This window comes from Xenopus tropicalis, chromosome 1 (assembly GCF_000004195.4).
Source record: "Xenopus tropicalis strain Nigerian chromosome 1, UCB_Xtro_10.0, whole genome shotgun sequence".
In the NCBI taxonomy this organism is placed as follows: domain Eukaryota; kingdom Metazoa; phylum Chordata; class Amphibia; order Anura; family Pipidae; genus Xenopus; species Xenopus tropicalis.
Window position 1 is genome coordinate 190,358,337 of NC_030677.2, and position 14,879 is coordinate 190,373,215.

At 40.5% G+C, this 14,879-nt stretch overlaps 1 protein-coding gene across 2 annotated transcripts; it reads right to left on the reverse strand.

Annotated features, from left to right (window-relative positions):
* Positions 1–6,425: 6,425 nt before the first annotated feature.
* On the reverse strand, positions 6,426–11,198 carry LOC116408342 (serine/threonine-protein kinase N2-like). 2 transcript variants are annotated; one of them, XR_004220887.1, is made up of 7 exons: positions 10,745–11,198; positions 10,437–10,512; positions 9,024–10,355; positions 8,555–8,662; positions 8,114–8,194; positions 7,160–7,926; positions 6,426–6,901 (listed from the first exon to the last, which is right to left on the reverse strand). XR_004220887.1 is itself a non-coding variant. In XM_031895119.1 (4 exons), the coding sequence occupies exons 1-4, from the start codon at positions 9,114–9,116 to the stop codon at positions 7,759–7,761; spliced, it is 450 nt and encodes a 149-aa protein (XP_031750979.1). In that variant the 5' UTR covers positions 9,117–10,526; the 3' UTR covers positions 6,918–7,758. The 2 variants fall into 2 exon arrangements, 1 of the variants encoding a protein (XP_031750979.1); XM_031895119.1 differs by lacking the exons at positions 6,426–6,901; positions 10,745–11,198 and having other exon boundaries at positions 6,918–7,926; positions 9,024–10,526.
* Between the last annotated feature and the right edge of the window lie 3,681 nt (positions 11,199–14,879).

The following is a 14,879-nucleotide window of genomic DNA, read 5'->3' on the forward strand; positions in this document are numbered from 1 at the left end:
GCTGTATTTTTCTTTGCCTTCCTTACTTTAGTCCCTAGTTTTAATGATAAAAAGGCCAATTACAGTCTGTATAGGGGGCTTTGGAAATTACTTGATTTTGATTACCCTATTACACCATAATTAAAGATAGATGGCATAATAGTGCTCGGGATGTTTGGAGTGGGACTGATGTTTCCCCTCAATACCTGCCCTACTGCCACCCCAGTAAGGACATGTTCCTGCGGACCAAGGTAGCAGCGATACCATAAGAAATTAATTATGCCTTCTTGGACGGTATATAAGTTGGAAATTTCGCTTATAAAGTTACCAGAGGTGGCTTTTTGCTGCACCTTGTAACTGGCTGCTCACTGCTGTCTACAAAGACCATTATAGCTGGGTTAGGTTATTTTATTAATGTCACATAATGTCATATAAAATCAGCCTTGAAACTACAAAGTGTCATTAATCATAGGCAAATTGAAAAAATACCACAACTCATGTATTAATCATTAAATCTTTTATCGATTTCACCTTTGTACTTGGGCAAGATTTGTGGTTGTTGTGGGCCTCCAATTAGGGGGATTCTCCCTTGGCATGGTTGGACCTTTCTTTTACTCTAAAAGGGACCTTTATTTGAATTGCTTGTTCCTATGGGATCCTCCTAATGAAAAGATTGTAGAAGCTTTAGTGGAGATATTTTTCCTTTTGGTGTCCCATGTAGAACTTGGATTTGCAAGTCAGAAGAAACTCAACTCACTCCTAACTCTAATCAGCAAAATGTTGCACTTTTAGGACCCGCATCTATATATTCACGCTCCATGCTACTTCTGTGAGCACCTCTAGTTCCAAGAAAAGGAATTTTTGGGAGCAGAGGAGAAATGTTCTTCTTCAGTCTGACCCACACCCACAGCCCAAATTTCAACTTGAACCACCAAAATTGTGGATCCCATGGGTTTTAGGTCAACCCACACATTACAATTGTGCAGTTTGTTTTTCAGTACAAAATGAGATCTTTAGGTTGCTTACGTTATGGCTTACCTTATTATAACTATTCAAGTTCACCTGCTTGAGGGTACCACTGCCACAAATTAGGTTAATAATAGGTTTGCTGTGGGAGCCCACTAGTACTCTGCACTGCACCACTGCCATAAACTATACCAACCAATCAGCAGGTAACTTAGAGCTGTCTTGCGCAGTCTCCAAATTATCACCTATATTATATTATTAAATAAGTGCCAGGTTCCTATGAGTAATGCTCTTTCTAGAGGTTGCTCGTACAAATCCTGACTTTTATATACAGATTTAACAGTAAGTTTGGACCAGGAACCAAAATGTAGGCAGTTACAGCTATTGAACATTTGGATTGCTGCTTGGCCACATATCACATTTTGTAGCACACAATAGGAAAACTATGTTGAAACCCAGTGCCCCAGGGGCTTTAGAGGTTCAGCCAAACTGTGCATTTGGGTAAAATATTAATTATCAGATGTACTGAAGAAGATGAGATTTGGCAATAGGAGCGAATTGAGGAGAATGGGAAAACATTTCCATTTAAAAAGTAACAAGATGCTTATCATTACTCTTGCACAAATTGAGGTCAAAATTTCACATTGTTAAATATGCATTAAAAACTACACTGACCTCCTACAATTAGGCTAATTGCATGGGGTCAGTGTACAGATATGTAATAAAGTGGATTTGTAACTTTAATGTGTGCAAGAGGCCACCCCCGGTCGCACCCCCCCCCCGAGTGCGCATGCTGCGTGCATGTGTGAACAGCGAGAGGGGGGGTTGCAAGCGCGCATGCTCCATAGGCCAAATTTGACTTGCATACGGAGCAGTGGGGAGAAGTCCCCATTGCTCCGTATGGGAACACAAATTTATAGATCTTTGTGCGGCGGGGCAGCATGCCGCCCCCAGGTTTCTGCCGCCCTAGACCCGGGCCTTTGTGGCCTCTCCACAAATCCGAGCCTGGCAAGAGTGATGATTTAGAACAAGTTGATCCAGGGACTGGTCTGATTGCCATCTTGGAGTCAGGAAGGAATTTTTTTTTTTTCCCCTCTGTGGCTTCAGATGGGGTATTTTGCCTTTCTCTGGATCAACTAGCAGTTAGGCAGGTTACAAATTTAACTCTCTTTTCTAAACGGATATTTTCCCCTTTATCCTCTGCTCTGCACTTCTGCTGCCAAACCACATATTCTTCAGTACATCTGGTCATTCACTGATCGCCCAAACACAAGGTCTGCTTGGACCTCTGAGTGAATCCAAAGCCCCCAGGCAGCATGTTCTACACTAGTTTACCTAGTAAGTAATCCAGCACTGCAGAGCCGAGATGAAAGAAGCAAAAAAAAAGGGAAATTCAGCGAAATGACAGAGAAATACAATCCCATTCAGGCAGAATCGATCCGATAAATGCATTAAGGGAGCACATTAACACTGGCTAAGGTAGATTTGTAGTAAGCAGATTTGTTGTAAGCAGAATTTGTAATAGAAATTAATTCTAATAACTGCAAGCTATAAATATATTTTATACAGCATTGTGTGATTGATCTGTGTACATTAATATTATTGTTGCATTTCTGCCCATACAGCACTGGCAAACACTGGCACTTTATATATTGCAGAACTGCGGCCCCCACTATCTCTCTGCAGCCTATGCTGGTGGGGCATTCTAGAAGTTTTAATGCTGCAACAGCTGGAACGCAAGCCATTACTATAATAAATATAATATAATAAAAATAATTCAATACTCTGTGTATGCAGATTCCCCTGTGCAGCTTTCCCACAACCCAAGCTAGCTAGCATTGGTCACTACTACCCTGGCCTTGAAGGCAGATCCACCTGTTTGGCTGTAAGAGCAGTTTTGTCTTTCTATGCTGTGAAGAGATATCTCTTTGTAAGCTTGCCGCCTCGCTAGTACAGATCCAAGTTTAAGAGTAAAAAACAGATTATGGTTTTTGAGAATAAAAAAATCTAAATGATTTTAGGTTAAATATAGATGATTGCGCATATGGTTCTTTTATGAAGTACAGAGGTTCTATCCTGAAACACAGAAAAGGAACATGGAAGAGCATTATCTGAGGGCTGGGGTGTTTGAGGATAATTCTAGGTGAGCAGGGGCAAGTTCGTCCTTCCAGTACATCAGACAGCTAATCTCAAAAGGGGAAAATAAGACCCATATTTTCTCTAGACTGAAAGTTTTGCTTTTGAGATTATAGGGGTAATTTACCTTCCCTGGGGTGCAAATGCAAGAGCACTAAGGAGCACACGTGTGCCATTCTTTAGGAGCACCATGCAGTGTGCAAAGTGAAAAAAAATGGGCAATTATGGCCTTTTTTTACACACTGTGTGGTCTATTGTAAATGACCCCTTATTTGTTAATTGCAAAGTTACTTGGTTAACCCTGATTGGATGACTTATTATGGGAATAAAAGCACATCAAACATGTAGCACACTCAAGTTTCATGACTTTATAATATGCAGGTTTTTATTAACTTATTAGGCAAATAGTTTTTTTGGAAATTTGAAGATATTTGAGAGTATTCTTACTAATACAGAGCCAGGCATGTAATGCATATGCAGTGCTAGAAAGCTGATACACTATATGGGCCATTTATTATCCCCCAATATGCTGGTGCAAGGGTGATAAGGGGCACATGAGGCACTGGATCAAAAATCCGGTGCTTGGTGCAGAAATTTGCAAACCAGGTTGGGCCAGGTTGGAGCTGCAGAGTGCCATTGAGCCCTATGGGAGACTTTCCTTGGGTCAGGTTGGAGCTGCAGAGTGCCATTGAGCCCTATGGGAGACTTTCCTTGGGCCAGGTTGGAGCTGCAGAGTGCCATTGAGCCCTATGGGAGGCTTTCCTTGGGCCGGGTTGGATCTGCAGAGTGCCATTGAGCCCTATGGGAGACTTTCCTTGGGCCTGGTTGGAGCTGCAGAGTGCCATTGAGCCCTACGGGAGACTTTCCTTGGGCCAGGTTGGAGCTGCAGAGTGCCATTGAGTCCTATGGGAGACTTTCCTTGGGCCGGGTTGGAGCTGCCGAGTGCCATTGAGCCCAATGGGAGACTTTCCTTGGGCCAGGTTGGAGCTGCAGAGTGCCATTGAGCCCTATGGGAGACTTTCCTTGGGCCAGGTTGGAGCTGCAGAGTGCCATTGAGCCCTATGGGAGACTTTCCTTGGGCCGGGTTGGAGCTGCAGAGTGCCATTGAGCCCTATGGGAGACTTTCCTTGGGCCGGGTTGGAGCTGCAGAGTGCCATTGAGCCCTATGGGAGACTTTCCTTGGGCCAGGTTGGAGCTGCAGAGTGCCATTGAGCCCTATGGGAGACTTTCCTTGGGCCAGGTTGGAGCTGCAGAGTGCCATTGAGCCCTATGGGAGACTTTCCTTGGGCCGGGTTGGAGCTGCAGAGTGCCATTGAGTCCTATGGGAGGCTTCCAAAATCATGCACAGAAGGATCAAAGTCAGAAAGGTTTTCCCGCCGTCTACAATCGTTCGTATAAAATTTTTTTTGACTTTTGGATCGCCAATACGATATTATCGTGACTAATACAATTTTTTTGTAAGCATTTTTGTGATATTTGCGATCATCAGAAATTATCATATCTAATCCGAATTTTACCCATTTCGGGATTCTAACTCGTACTTTGATGAATGTGCCCCATGGTGAATCTGATTGCCATTTTATTACCACAGCTTAACACATAAGCCCCTTTGGAACATTATATGGGAACCATAATGCACTGTCATGCACATTGTGGCCAATACCCCCACCTTTTTGTCACCAGCAATGAACCATAATGCAATAGTGAGAACTGCTGACCATTGTTTCAGTAACCTGTACTGAAATGGTACTGAAAATCTGGGGCTAATAATTGTATGTCCATCTAATGAGTGAATGTAATTCCTAATATGTAATATTTTAATGTATCCGTGTCTGGTTTTCTTTTGGTTCCAAAGAAGATATGAATGTGGCAACACTTACCATAGTCAATACCATGACTTATAATATATGTTGGGGGGCAAATGCAAAAGTACAATAAAAACAATTTCTTAGAAAGTTTGAAATTCAAACTTTTTTTATAAAATCTGAATATGCAAACAAGGGTTTGGATTTGGTTCAGTTTTTGCCTGAATATTCTAGGTTTTTTTTTAGAGAATTTGGTGTTAGGAGTCCAAAACATATGGATTTGGTAAATCAACCTGTATGTACTGGTGTGAGATGTATAAAGGTTCCACATGTATAACCTATAGGTAATGCAGATGTACATATTTTGGACAGAGATCAGAGCCAGAACTAGGGGTAGGCAGAAGAGGCACGAGCATAGGGCTGGGGGAGCGGAGGGGAAGGGGGTGGCACTAGGCATGTACCTCTTCTGTTACTACCCTTAGTCTGGGCCCTTGTCCCCCCACCATCTGCTTGGTGATTACCTGAGCCCTGTGTTGTCAATTAAAGCATGTGCATGTGCTTGTTTGCTCCTGCGAAGGGGGTGGGGGGCAAAGTGGCCAGGCAGGGTGCCTAGCGTGTCCGACTGGCTTGACCCGGCACTGTCAGAGCTATTTATAAGGCGTTTTTTTCAGACTTTCTGGGTACCCCTTTGTTGGTCAGACCTGACTTTGTCCATAAAAAAAGTTAACGATATCTTCAATATTGTAATCTACAGTTTAGCCAATGTGTTGGATGTACTATTGATTCACAGGAGCCTTTGCATTTCATACTGATTCTTAAAAAAAAAAAATTACTCAGTAACTATTTATTTTGAAGATCCTTGGTGAAAATAGTGATATCAATATGGCTTCTCATCTTACCACAAAATCTTTTGATTTTCAGCGCTGCTACAATGAGGACAATTGCACAATAACCATCAAGCTGCAATATATTCCCTTCAGTTGGCTAGTTGGCACTGGCCATAGGCTAACATAGGACATCAGGGCTAAGCCTTTCCTGAGCAACCAGTGAATGGCAATCATTAAAATAATGTACAAAGTTCCCAGCAAATTTTAACACAGCCACCGAGAATGAATTTGCTCTGTGCTCCGGCCCAATAATCTTTTTTGAGAAATATACATTAAAAATGCTGAGAATCTTGTGGCCCCCACCTCAACTCCCTTTTCTTGCGCTTCTGCTGGACCCTGAGTTGCAGTATTGCAGTCTCCCCTCTGTGTCAGTCTGTGCAAATTTAATGGCTCTTCTATGTTTCCCTGTTATTGGGAGTTGCACTTGATTCATAAATAAATATAATTTATGATCAACCCATATGCAAACTCTAAGCCAGGAATCCATAGCAACAGGCAAACATGGCGCATCATTCCCTTATTGCTTCTCTCTGACCTCACATTGGCCAATTACTGATGCCAATATTTCCACACCAGATCCTTAATAAATATACAAATCATATTCTTGAAAAGCAATATTTTTTATTAGTATTATTATATACATAAAGTGAGCTTAACAAACCAGTTATGTATGAAATGGTGTGTAACAGACTGTATTTATAGGAGCCTGAAACTGGCAGGGAATAACCTCTTAAGTAAGGCAGGAGAGCCCTGCCGATCCCGGTGTTCACCAACGCCCTTTTGGGGCCCTGGGCTTTCTGCGGCGGGATAGACAGGGATCCTACTTACGGCCAAGGTTATTTTCTAAAATGCGGTACAGGAGGGATCATACAGAATCAAAGTCAGGCAAAGTTCAGTGGCAGGCAGCAAGAACCAACGTGCATAGAGATAAGAACTTGCGCCGGACACCCGGGCCTCCTTACATGGTGCCTATTAGGGGAGGCAAAGTGGGCAGCTCTTGGCAGGTGGGGTACAGTCTTCTTTCTTCTCAAGGACTACAATCAGTGTTTAGTACAATGTTTCGAACACGATCCATGATCTTCCTCGTGGAATAAGATTTCCTTTGACTGTTGCCACTCCGTTTCACATCTGAAAATCAAAATCACAAAAGGATTTACATCTAAAGGGCAACTAAACGTATGCATTGATTATATATTGAGTCTTACAGTGCCCCGTACTCTCAGGGAACTTTGACAGAGAAAGTATTAAACCTTTTTCATACTATTTCCTAATACCCATTTGAGGCAGAATGATTTCCATGTAGCATAGGGAAGAATGCCTCTTGCTGTATCAAATACCCCACATTACACCCCTCATTCCAACTGTTTAGGAATAAACTTTTCATACCTTGGGTTGATAAACATGGAAACCTTCTTCATCTTCTTCTATAGATCTCCCAAGGTAGCCAACTGCAACCTAACCAGCAAGCAAATAAAAGCAATATCTTCTTCTTTAGATCTCCCATGGTGGGCAACAGCAACCTAACCAGGAAGCAAATAAAAACAAGGTGAGGTAGTGACAACTGTTGGTTTGTTTCTTACCAAGGTAAGATTTTACCTGATTTTACCAGCCGGTAAGGACAGAATGTATTGTGGGGCAAATTGAACCAAGCACCTACTTATCTGCTTACATAGAGCAGAGTTATAACAGACTGCATAGTAACCTGCAGGGTGCTGGTTCAAATCCAGGCAGGATGTTACAGTTGTTTGTGTCTTACCTTCTATTAGATCTTACTTGCCTGTTATACAGGTGAGGATTTGAATATTTTACAGTGCATGAGAAGGCTATTCCTACATTAGCCTTCTCAGTCAGAACTTATTGAGGTGGGACACCTGATAGTCATTTTATATGAATGGACTTCTTATATGGATATGGACTGGCCCTCCACCCTCCCCATCTATTCCGTCTACTTAGCCGATGTTCATTTAGGTGTATGTGATGTTCTCTCAGAATCCTCTGAATGCCTCTTGCAGCTCTGATGGAATCCTTGCAGCAGATGGTGGCAGTGCTGGAGCTTGGCATCCAGGGTTCTCTTGGCTCTCCTGGTGGTCTTCATTCTCCAGTAAATAAGGAGCAGTTATTCGTCTCTGCAACAGATGGTCCCAGTCCATATCCTAAAAGACAGGTGATATTTCACAATAAGTATCTGGTCCAAAAACTAGAATAGCTGGGAAAAAAAATTATAATGCATTACAAGGCTACGGAAAAGTGAAGCTGAAATTACATTAAACGTGAAGAATTTATTAAAATTCATTAGTGCTTTTCTGTCTGTAAATCAAAATAGATAGAATAGAAACCTACTCTGAAGAAGGGGTGCTCTTTAACCATTTCAGCCCCGACGTCACCCGAACCGAGGCGAAATTCTGGATCTTTTTCTAACAGCTACAAAAAAAGAAAACAAACATTGTTGTTAAATCATTCATGTTTTCAATGCTTATGTCTAATATTTATTAATTTTATAATTCTACTGGGAAAGTATCCACCCAGGAAATACAAGCAATTTTCCAATCCCATAGAAAAAGTAACCATATGCATATGTAACTGATCTGCTTGGATGGCCTTACAATTAAGCTCATATTTTAACAACTACTAACTGCTTCTATGAACCAGAGATTCAATTCTGTATTTAGGGGAAAAGCCATTATCAGTAACACATCAGTACCCTTACTATACAACATTTATGGCCCTTAGTATAACAAGTGACTAAAGGCACATGATACTGATTTGCTGGGGCCAACTTACTTCTTTTATTAGTGTTGAGGCATCCTCTGAAAGGTCTTCTGGTAAGCTGATGTCATCATAAAGGATGCTCATCATTTGCTCGACTGGATCTTTATGGTTGAATGGTAACTGAAAAAGTGAATAATGATTTCTTTAGCGAAACAACCTTCCTAGAAGTTTTGTTGTAATATGAACTTAATACAGGCTCTGTATGGAACAACATCTCTCATGTGCAGCTGGTCATACAGATACCGTCTCTTAGTACAGCACCATGGGGGTATTACTTATTTAAATGATAAAGGGCAGCCAAACACAGTAATATTCATGCTATATTATTTCTGAGAGTATATGAAGTTATTCTTGTAAATATGGAGATTATAATATGTGTTATACTTTTATATTAATCATATATTCCTCACTATGTCACATTATAAAACACCAATGGCAATGATTCCCCAATATAAGTTGATAATATAGGAATTGTGCTTACCTCATACAGGAGCATAATATAAACGGTGATTCCTAGGGCCCACCAGTCAGCGGCCATGCCGTATCCAAGTTTTAGATATATTTCCGGGGCCATGTATGTTTTTGTGCCGCATATGGTGTTTGTGCGGTCGCTGTATCCAAATCCTTAAACACAAGAAACACTGTGAGGAAACTGCAGATCTGGGGCCATAATGTAAAGTAATGAGGGATTTTCCTTAACTGCTTGCTTCCTAACTACACACCCACTCAGATCTGTTTTATCTAAATATAACAATACCTAATAATATGATCTAATCCCTTGTATGCTCCAGAATTATAAGCAGCACTTACTGTCTTTGCTGAGGCCGAAGTCTACGATCTTAAGGTAGCCATCCCGGTCCAACAGCAAATTCTCAAGCTTTAGATCTCTGAATTAAAACCAAGTCAATAGTTTAGTAGGTATACATATATAATCCTTATAATAACATCAAGCAAATTATTACAGTGCTACAAGATAGATTAGAAGTGTTTTTAGTAGTAGTTCTCAGTAGCTCCATCTGGAAATAAAGATGATTTTAGTGTTATTAATGCTTACCTATGGACAATGCCAAGCTGATGTAATGCCTCCAGGCCAAGAACAATGCATGCGGTGTAAAACCTGAATAGAGAAAAAATAAAATTAATTTACTTTAATATTTTTTTATTGATATATAAGCTATGTGTGAGAATTAAGCTAATCATAGTGAGAAGAAAAGCAGTTACCTGTATCATAGGTATACCTTGCTTGTATTACATTACATTTTAAAAATATATACTGTGGTGATGCTACACTGAAAGTACCCCCTTAAGAACCTCCCCCCCAGTCCCATTCTACTTACATGACATCAGGCTCTTCTAGTTCCACAGATCGTATAAATTCAAACATGTCACCTCCAGGGAGATATTCCATCACATAAAACAGGTGAGATGCCGTCTGGAAGGTTCCATGCAATGACACCAGGAACGGGTGTTCAGAAGAGCTTACCCTCTGAAGGATTTCCTTCTCATGGAAGACACTGTAAGGGTAAATCATCCCATTATCACCATGTGAAGCCCACACAAGGGAACATTACACTTACCCTTTAGCCTTATGAACAGACACAGGGCAACACAGCAGTTAATAACCAAATGGAAATATAAACATATCCTACATATAAAGCTGAATATAACAAGAATAACATGACACAGACATGGCCAGTATTAATCTCTACCCTATCACTGACCTGTCCAAATTGCCCTTTTCCAAAACTTGATCTTTTTTCAGGGCCTTGATGGCATATAGCACTTCGGTGTTCTTGTGCTGGGCTAGGAATACCTGAAGTCAGAAGAAAGAAAGTTTAATCACACTGGGTAAATCAGTAGTAACTAAAACCTATTTGTGCAATGAGTCACTTACCTTCCCAAATCCTCCTTCTCCCAACACTTGTCCCAGGTTGAAATGGTCAAGTGAGGGAGATCTGGGCTCAACAGGGCTGAAAAATAAAAAAAATTAAAAGGTAAAATATGTTTTGTTCATGTTCACAGTCAAGATTAATCTAATACACAGTTTATTTCATAACTTTTCTGTAGTATCCAATCACCAGAGGGTACTGGCCAGTTACTGATAATACCCCTTTGCACAAAAATAGGCAATACTAAAATTTTAATATATAAGCAACTTACAATTCTAAACCAAAACAAGAGAATAAGTCCCAAATCAGATACCTGATCGATGGTCCTTCTGCGCCCTGTATTTTGTTGTCAAAATCTGAGCCCAATTCAGGAATTTGGAGCTGTAAACAAAGGATGAATGAGTATTATATACAGGATGAATATTGCATGAATTTCATATGTGCTCTTCTAAGAATGAATGAGAACCTTGAAAACCTAGAAAAGTTTTTCTCATCCAGTTGCACACACTGGCTTTTGTTAAACTTAAGATGGCTCATAAGCTCCTGTGCCTGTTAAAGAATAATATCCGTAGAATCTACTTACTACTGATGGAAGAGCGGAAGAGGTGGAATTTTCATCTTCCTTTGGGTCAGAATCTTGCTCCTGACTGTGTCCGTTGTTATTGGACGTGCCAGCAAAACAATCAGGAGCTTCTGAATCTGCAGAAATGGAACAATATAGTCTCAATATGATGATACACAGTATATTACTACCATAAGTACAGTATTAGACCTATTTATAAAAAGTATAAATACTCTCCTATATAAATATATATATATATATATCTTATTACTGATTTATACAATTCACATAAATGCACAAAGAATAATATGATTAACCATATCATAAATTTTAACAAGTCAGTGGATGATCCTACTTACCCAATAAAAATGGCATCACTGGTGGTTTATAAGGTGGTACGTATTCATTTGCTGTCACGCAAATGCTCACCGGTGCCTCTGAAATAATCCCTATCCCAGGGACCTCCACCTTGGCATCCTACAGAGGTAAAGCATAGTAAGAATCCAACAATTATATGCGTGTGTGTGTTTGTATATATTTCACACCCATACAATGTACTTACAAATGAAAGCCAGTTGATATTGGTGGGGCTGGCTGTATCCCTGGTGATAGCCTCTGCTGGCTCTGAGCCCTTGGGCTCATGAAGAGGAATGGCCCCTCTGATGTTGTGGGAAGAGCCAGGGTCCTCCTCATACTCAGCAGGAAATGGAGATTCTACAAGAATAAAAACACAACAGATGTCATTATTATCTAGCAGTGGGGAACTAAAATTGGTTTTCCAGAGCAACTCTTTAGCAACTCTAATTTTGGAAATTAAAATGTGCTTTTTAGTATTGATCACACTTACCTAGGAAAGATGGCTGTGCCAGGTGGTCGGGCAGCTCTAAGGTGGCAGTAAACTCCACCAAAGAGTCAAGCACATCGGTGATCTCTACAATCTCCACAACAGCATCTTCATGCTTAATAGAAAGAATTACGTTCTGTAGAAAAAAAAATTACGTTTATATATGATTATAATACTTACACTCCCCACCAGTTCAGATGATTGTTTCTAATATATTGATTGTGGTAAAAAATATTCTGCCATTATACTACAAAATCCGAAATATTAAAAAATGTATTTTGTGGGCATTAATTAAGACTGAAAGTGCCAATTGCGTAGGATTTGTTGTATAAGTACAATGTGTGTGTGTGTAATTATCTGTCTCATATATGTAAGTAGAGCTCCATGGACCCAGGTGTTTAATCCTGGCCCTCCATCCATTTTGCCCTGAACTTTCACACCCTCCAATGCCAGTGCCCCCATATTCTTTATCCCAAGTAAAAGGACAAAAGGAAACGTGAGCAGCCTTACCTCAACTTTGCTTTTCCTGCAACCCATCACTTTTTCTCCTGTAATAGAGACGAGAGATTGGTATCTTTCACAGCTAATATGTAGGCAAAATAAAAGCTGAAGAATATGGACATGGCATGATCATAGTTTCCCTTTAAATTCTCCAAAATGCTTGATCTATCACATACTAGTGTGTGTTTAGCCAGTATTGGAATAGGCCTCCTAGGGCCCAGTGGGGGAACCTGGTATCCATGGCTCACACTCAAATGTTAGCTATAGATACTGCTAAATGTTATGAGTTATGCAGAAAATAAGAAAGGGCTGATGGGAATTGAACTGAAGCCCACTGGGAGCTGCTCTTATACTGAGGCCGGTCCAACCATCTCTATTGTGTGGGGTCCAGAAAGGGAATTGGCTGACTTAGTGCAGGTGTCTCAGAAAATACACATTAGCAGCAACTATGGCCCCGCTACAAAGTGACAGACACAGAGACAAAAAACAGATCAAAGCGATACTGACAGATCCCTGTACATTTGTGTTGCTATATTTTAATATTTTTTATCCATGAAGCTGCTGTCTGCCAGCCTGTTTAGTACTGTCAGTGGCACAGGGAATATGCAGAAAGCTCTGCCTGAGCCTCACCTGAGGCTAAAGAAGGCTTAGGGGTGGGACAATGCACCTGATTGGTGGAAGACACTGTTTACATCAGTGTTACCCCAAAACCAGATCCATAATAACTGTAGTCACATCAAAGCCCAGATATATCCCATGTTCCTGTATTTGTAGGTAGGAGAAGCCAAAGGGAAACTGTTGATATGGTGTAAAAGTACCAATGACATAACATTAGATTTTAAAATTAATGTAAGATTTATTGGTTTCCATTTGGGCTCCAACCTGTGGCCCTGCAGTGGATTTCCAACTCCCAGAATCCCCAAATAGACAACCAGTCTCATCTTTGCTTTTGTTTTCTAAATTGTAGATAACAGTTCAAATTAAATTGCTGATTGGTTGCTATGGGCAACATCACTACATATTGGCTGAAACACTATAATAAATATGCTCCTGAATGTAGGGGGCACATTTACTAACCCACGAACGGGCCGAATGCGTCCGATTGTGTTTTTTTCGTAATGATCGGTAATTTTGCGATTTTTTTCGGCGTCTTTACGATTTTTGCGTAAAAACGCGAGTTTTTCGGCGTCTTTACGATTTTTGCGTAAAAACGCGAGTTTTTCGTAGCCATTACGTAAGTTGCGCAAAGTCGCAATTTTTTCGTAGCGTTAAAACTTGTGCGAAACGTTGCGCCTTTTAAGTTTTAATGCTACGAAAAAGGCGCGACTTTGCGAAAAAATCGCGACTTTGCCAACTTTCGTAATGGCTACGAAAAACTCGCGTTTTTACGAAAAAATCGTAAAGACGCCGAAAAACTCATGTTTTTACGCAAAAATCGTAAAGACGCCGAAAAACTCGCGTTTTTACGCAAAAATCGTAAAGACGCCGAAAAAAACGCGTTTTTACACAAAAATCGTAAAGACGCCAAAAAAATCGCGAAAAAGTCGCAAAATGTTCGTTTCCAATCGGAATTTTTCCAATTCGGATTCGAAATCGTGTCTTAGTAAATCAGCCCCTAGGTGTGTGAGAAAATACACATTATCAGCAGCACTTGTTGCCCTGCAGCTGTTACTAAACTACAACTCCCACCATCATTCAACAGAGTTTGGCAGTTGGCTAGACACCCCCCTAAACAAGTATAGAATCTGGCACTGCCACTTCAGAAGGATAGACAAACAGAACACAACTAATCAGTGATACTGACAGATCCCTACACATTTGTGTTGCTATATTTTAATATGTTCATCCATAAAGCTGCTGCCCAACTGCCATTAACTGCCATCCTGGCTCTTTAGCACTGTCAGTGGCACAGGGAATGGGCAGAAATCTCTGCCTGCTACTAAATAAATAATGCTACAAGATGTACAATTCCTCCCTATTTATGAATGATAACCATAAAGTTGTAATATTTAGCTGAAAAATGTACTTACAGAGAGAGCAGGTAATGAGCTGCGATCACTAGCAATAATGCTAAGCATCTGACAGGAGGCAGCCAATCACCTGAGGCTAAAGCAGGCTTAGGGGTGGGACAATGCACCTGATTGGTTGAAGACACTGTTTTACATCAGTGTTACCCCAAAACCAGGTGTCAGAGCTGCAGTAGCCAGGCATAGGTTTAGTAATAAACAGTTGGGTTTGTGCCAGAAAAACTTTTATTGTGTGATACAGTTACTCTGTATGTTCAATGTATGAAACCCACTTATTGTACAGCGCTGCGGAATATGTTGGCGCTTTATAAATAAATGTTAATAATAATAATACAGATACATCCCTATAAGATCCATAATAACTGTAGTGACACCAAAGCCCAGATATATCCCATGTTCCTGTATTTGTAGGTAGGAGAAGCCAAAGAGAAACTGTTGATATGATGTAAAAGTACCAATGATAACATTAGATTTTAAAATTATTGTAAGATTTATTGGTTTTCGTTTGGGCTCC